The following is a 5,692-nucleotide window of genomic DNA, read 5'->3' as shown; positions in this document are numbered from 1 at the left end:
GCAGCTCACCTGAAACCAGCGTCACTCAGAATGCCCTGGTATTCCTACCACTCTGTAGATGTGGTTCTGTTCCTGGGTGGAGCTGTGCTGCTCATGTTTTTAACTATTTTCTTCATGATTAGGTGTTTATGTCATGCAATGTGTAAACCTAAAGTGAAATGTGAGTAGTGATTGAGTGTTCCTTTTGTACAAGAATTTATTTTTAAATAAAAACAACAACAACATGAAGATGGATGGATATACACATGGAGGTATGTTGTAAAAGCTGTGAAGATATGAAGATGTTTACTTCTGCCATTTTTCAAATCCCCGCACAACCAATTAGTCTCTCAGCTCTGCAAGCCAGTAAGAATTTAACCCAAGTGCGACCTCACTGAACTAACCGACTGTTGTCCTGCTCAAACTTTGCATATTTTTCCTTCTTCACTGCTTGCTTGATGCCACGTGAGCCATTCAGAAAGTGCAGCTGCCTCACAGTCTGCCAGAGGTTTGTACTACAAAGCTGGAATTCAGGTTTGTGAGGTAACTTCAGGGTTTACACTTGGTTTTCAGAACTACGATGGCTGTTCACTTAACTTGTGTTCAACTCCTGAGCAAGTTGTGTTCGAGATTAGAGATCACTGTGTACTAAACACCCCCTATGAACCAATCTATTCCCCAATCTCCAATCCTGTGGCCATCTGCACAAGCAGCTGAATGAATACGGCTAAAACTGTCTCAGGCAGTTTTAGAAATATTACAGTGAGTGTAAGATTATTGAATTCATCCTCCACCTCCTAGATGTTTTTTTGTTTAAATACTTGATTTTTCACTTTGATCTTTCTGTGAGTAGGACTACATCTTTGGTTTTGTTATACAATCTTGTGTTGCATATTGATAATTTAGCTGAAGGCTGAGTAGGAAACTGACTTTAAAGCAATATTTGCATAATTAAAACTTTTCTCTGACTGTGTCTTATATGAGGCAGAGATAATGATAAGCCTGTTAACTGTAGGAGGGAACACCAGCATCTTCATGCACTCCCAGCATCTGAGGAACTACGGAGCCAGTGAATTACTTTTATTTATGATGTTAATGTCACCACAACAATAGGAAAATCCTGAGTTTTGGCATGTTGCGCTAATGTGGCTAACACTACCATTAGTTTTAATTGTAGGTCCACAGGTCAGAGCTCTGTGGAAACAAATGCTGAGGGACATTCAGAGATGGTGGAAATTTCAATTTGAAACCAATAAAAATGGACTTGATGGGTTACTGTGTTTTCCTGTTCCTTGTGCTTCACTGCAACGTACACTCAGTCAGTGTTTCCATCTGTTTTCTTCTCTTCTGCTCTCTTTGTGCTCACAAGCTGCATTTTAATTTGGCTGAACTCCCAATATAGCTGCTCTCATTTACATATTTTTTCTGTTTCTCTTGTCACGCAATGTATGAAATAGCAACTGAAATGCAACCCATTAAAACTACATGTTATCCCAGGGGTGGGCAATCCTGGTCCACGAGGGCCACAATCCTGCATGTTTTAGATGTTTCCCTCTTCCAACACACCTGATTGAAATGATCAGCTCATCATCAAGCTCTGCAGAAGCCTGATAATGATCCTGATCATTTGAATCAGGTGTGTTGGAAGAGGGAAACATCTAAAACATGCAGGACTGTGGCCCTCGAGGACCAGGATTGCCCACCCCATGTTAACCAGCCATCACTTCATAACTACAGCGTTTCCTCAGACTCTCAACTTCTAAACTACTGATTTTAGACCCACAAAATTGTCTGACAAACTCACTAAACGTGTTGTAAAACCACAGCTGCGCTGTGGATTTGGCAAATATATCCACGTCAAATGATCGCTCAGGGAATGTTGGAATCCTAATCTGCCAGCGTCAGCAGCCATGTGGTCAGCTGTTTATCTCTCCACTGTTCATTACAAATGCAGGGAGGGTTGTCCTCCTGGAGGGGATGGGGACAGCAGGAGTTCATTGGTTTTCAGAGGGATAGAGCCTATTTACAACAGCCCTAAAACCAGGGGCAATAAAGACATGGTGAAATGAACCATCTTTGCAGTATTTTGAGCTGAACAATTAAAAGAGACACTGTGGAACATGTGAGACTTGCAGTAATTAGCAGCACAGTGTGACCTTCAATTTCCTTGATAGTCATATTTCATGCATGTGAACTAAATGGATGTTGTGATATTTTTCACAATCAACACAATACAAATAAAGCACTTTAAATTAGCGAATGAAGTTGTACTGTCAGTGTGTGTAAGATGTTCTCTGAATGTGGCCCAAGTGCTTGTTTATCTGCTGACTTGGTGCTGAAAGCATGTGTTGCTGTTATATCTCACAGTAGCAGCAGCAGCTGCAGCATATCAGCGGCTTTTGCCCCTGCTTCGCAATGGCTTGTTGGACTTCCTTTCACACGTGAGAAATGTAAACATGCTTCATAAGAGGAGGAGTCTCCACCTTACATGTGTACACGGGTCTCTGTGGGCGCAGAGCAAAAGTCATTTCAGGTCAAAGTGTTATTGCCTGAACTCTTTCATCCTTCAGTATAAACATCAAGCTGAGTTGTAGTCATTGTTATTTTTTCTTTTATTATTAATATAGAATATTTCCTGATATATTTTAATTCTAGTATCATGTTTAATGTGAGCATGGCCAAGTGAAAGAAACACTAAACTTGGAGTTTGCCACACTGCACTTTAAGTGAGCCAACTTCCTTTAGAGGAGGGAAGTTGGCTCACCGAGAGACGAGAATTTAATGTCACAAGTTTAGCAGAAATTCAGGGGTGAGGCGAAAGAAAAGGAAAGAAATCAGGAAGTATTTGTATTTTCGATCCTACTGGCTTGGATGCGGACGTACCTCAGCAGTGTGAATTTCAACAAAGCTGGAAACATTTAACAGTAAGTTATTTTTGTTATATTGTGACAAAAACTATATACGAATAATGTGTTCTTTTTTTCTGCCATAGCTAACACAGTGTTACATTTGTTTTATGCTTATTCGTTGCTTTTGTTTTGCTGATCTTTCTTATCTTGTAGCATGAATGAACAGAAGTCTGTGTTCTCTGTTTTTTTTATCTTTGCACTCAGTTGTCAATTGGTCTCACAAACAAGGTCCCATTGTATGTTTAAAACTGTAGGGTTCACTGGCAGTGCAAAGGGTAAAGAGCACACGTATGATGTAGATCTCATCTGTGTAGCCTCACAGTGACTCCTTCCTGCTGAAAATACTACAGCCCCTGCTCAGTGCAGTGTTTGACTAATGTTCCCTGCTAAGATAGGAATCTCTTGCCTTGAGGGTGGGACAAATGAAGCCAGGAAGTGTTTTTTTTTTCGTCCCTGTAGTATGATTCAGCTCTTGACTGTGTGGTTTGTTTTGTTTGGGTCTATCTATCCAACAAGAGAGTTTGTGGACATGATTTCCAAGGAAGTTGTCACTGTAAGCTTGATGTTTATCACTTTTGTTTTAGCTTATGAGGAAAGAAAACGGCTGTTCACTGCTGAAACATTTTTTTAAAAAACCTTTTTCCAGCTAATGTTATCAAGTGGAACAGAGATTTCATGGAATCAAATCTATTGTTAGAGATTTAGACATTTGATCAAAAAGAAAACGGTTGCATGGGATTTGTCATACATACAGGGATTATGTGTATTCCTAAAGGGAAGCTCTTGAAATGTTCTTTTATGCAGATTGAACACAGTTACGGTTCTAAAATCATTTCTGCCCCGATAGACGGGGATGTGACACAGACTGCATGCAGGGCTCTTGGCACCAAGCTGCACTTTAATTTCCTGAAAGAGGCTGCGTGTGCTGCGTACACGTGAGGACGGTCAGAAGGAATTTCCCCAAATAAAGAGACAATATAATGAAACATCATTCAGCTCTCTGTTTGAACCCGCATTCCCCCGGATACTGTAGTAACAGCCATCCTTTTGTGTGTTTTTTGTCTTTTTCTCTTGTCTATTTCTATTTCAGGCGGCGCTATTTGAGGAGCTCTGAAGATGTTTTTGTCACTGGCTTCCATCATCTTTTTTTTGGCTGTCATTACTCCAGCTGCCCACAGTGGGAAGGTTCTGGTGTTTCCACATGACGGCAGCCACTGGGTGAACATGCGGGTCCTTGTTGAGGAGCTGCACTTGCGGGGGCACGCTGTGACAGTCATTCGAGCCGCAGACAGCTGGTACATCAGTGAAACGTCTCCACATTACAATGCAATCACAGTGAACGTCAGCGGCGGTGGAAACGAGGATTTTTTCCGTCTCTTTGTGTCTGAAGTTATTAAAATTAAACGAGGCAAGGGCTCCGCGTGGGCCCGTTTCGCTTTAGACATGGAGTTAAAAGACAAGTTTTTTGAATTACACAAGCAAGTCTGTGAAGTGGTTGTGCATATGTTTGAAAATAAAGAATTAATGAAGTCCTTTCAAGAAGCCAAGTATGATGCGGTTCTGACAGACCCAGCTAACGGTGGAGGAGTACTGCTGGCTCACTATCTTGGCTTGCCATTAGTGTTCAATGCTCGATGGACTGTTCATGGTGAGGCCCACTTCGCAATTGCACCTTCTCCACTTTCTTATGTCCCACTTCCACCTTCGGAACTAACAGATCAAATGACTTTTCTTGAGCGGGTCAAAAACATGGTTTTTTACACCATGAGAATGCATCTATACAAGCAGATAGTTGGACCACATTATTCTGCTGTGACCAACCGCTACTTTGGATTGGATGTGGGCTACTTCTCCCTGTTTCAAGCTGCAGACATTTGGCTCATGAGAGTGGACTTTGTCTTTGAGTTTCCTCGTCCCACAATGCCTAATGTTGTGTACATGGGAGGGTTCCAGTGTAAACCTGCAAAACCTCTGCCTCAACACTTGGAGGACTTTGTGCAGAGTTCTGGAGAGCATGGAGTCATCCTCATGTCTCTGGGGACTTTGATTGCAGAACTTCCTCATGACTTAGCCGATGAGATCGCTGCAGCTTTCGCTAAACTTCCTCAGAAAGTCATTTGGAGGTATAAAGGGGACAAACCATCCACTCTGGGCAACAACACTTTGATAGTGGACTGGATGCCTCAGAGTGACCTCCTAGGACATCCAAATATTAAACTATTTATAAGTCATGGGGGAACAAATGGGATATATGAGGCTATATATCATGGGGTTCCAATTGTAGGCATTCCCTTTGTGTTTGATCAAGCAGACAACCTCTCCAGACTGAGAGCAAAGGGCGTTGCAAAGGTTCTGGATATTTCTGATTTGGACAGGAACATATTTTTGGAGGCAATACATGATGTCCTGAATGAGCCCTCCTACAAAATCAACATGCAAAGACTCTCCAGGCTGCACAAAGATCAGCCGATAAAGCCACTGGACCACGCCCTCTATTGGATAGAGTTTGTCATGAGACACAAAGGTGCAGCTCACCTTAGAACAGAGTCCTACAGAATGCCCTGGTATTCCTACTACTCTGTAGATGTTCTGCTATTTTTACTGGCAGTTGCACTACTTTTGTCATTGTTATTTACTGGGCTAATATGGTTCTGTTTTAGACTGTGTTTTAAAAGAAAACAGAAATCTGACTAACCAGGAAACCATTTTCTCCCTTTTTCACTCAGTTTGGTTAATATTGAAAGACTTTTTAAAGATATTTACTTTTTGTCTCTCCTTTGGGTTTCCTGTATGCATTCCACGTA

At 41.6% G+C, this 5,692-nt stretch overlaps 1 protein-coding gene across 2 annotated transcripts in view; it reads left to right on the top strand.

The window, feature by feature from the left end:
- Nucleotides 1-5,686, top strand: part of LOC103375638 (UDP-glucuronosyltransferase 2A2-like) — a 7,643-nt gene extending 1,957 nt beyond the window's left edge. Inside the window, exons 1-2 of one of the 2 annotated variants that reach the window (XM_008305957.1) lie at nucleotides 2,824-2,903; nucleotides 3,979-5,686. In XM_008305957.1, coding sequence (XP_008304179.1) covers nucleotides 4,005-5,582 — 1,578 coding nt within the window. In that variant the 5' untranslated portion in view covers nucleotides 2,824-2,903; nucleotides 3,979-4,004 and the 3' untranslated portion in view covers nucleotides 5,583-5,686. Of the gene's footprint in view, nucleotides 1-2,823; nucleotides 2,904-3,978 lie in introns of those variants that run through there. The other variant, XM_008305958.1, reaches the window with a different exon arrangement.
- The last annotated feature ends 6 nt before the right edge of the window (nucleotides 5,687-5,692 follow it).

The sequence above is a fragment of the Stegastes partitus genome, unplaced genomic scaffold (assembly GCF_000690725.1).
Source record: "Stegastes partitus isolate 25-593 unplaced genomic scaffold, Stegastes_partitus-1.0.2 Scaffold2726, whole genome shotgun sequence".
In the NCBI taxonomy this organism is placed as follows: domain Eukaryota; kingdom Metazoa; phylum Chordata; class Actinopteri; family Pomacentridae; genus Stegastes; species Stegastes partitus.
The sequence above is the reverse complement of the archived record's forward strand: the minus strand, read 5'-3'. Positions and strand labels throughout refer to the sequence as shown.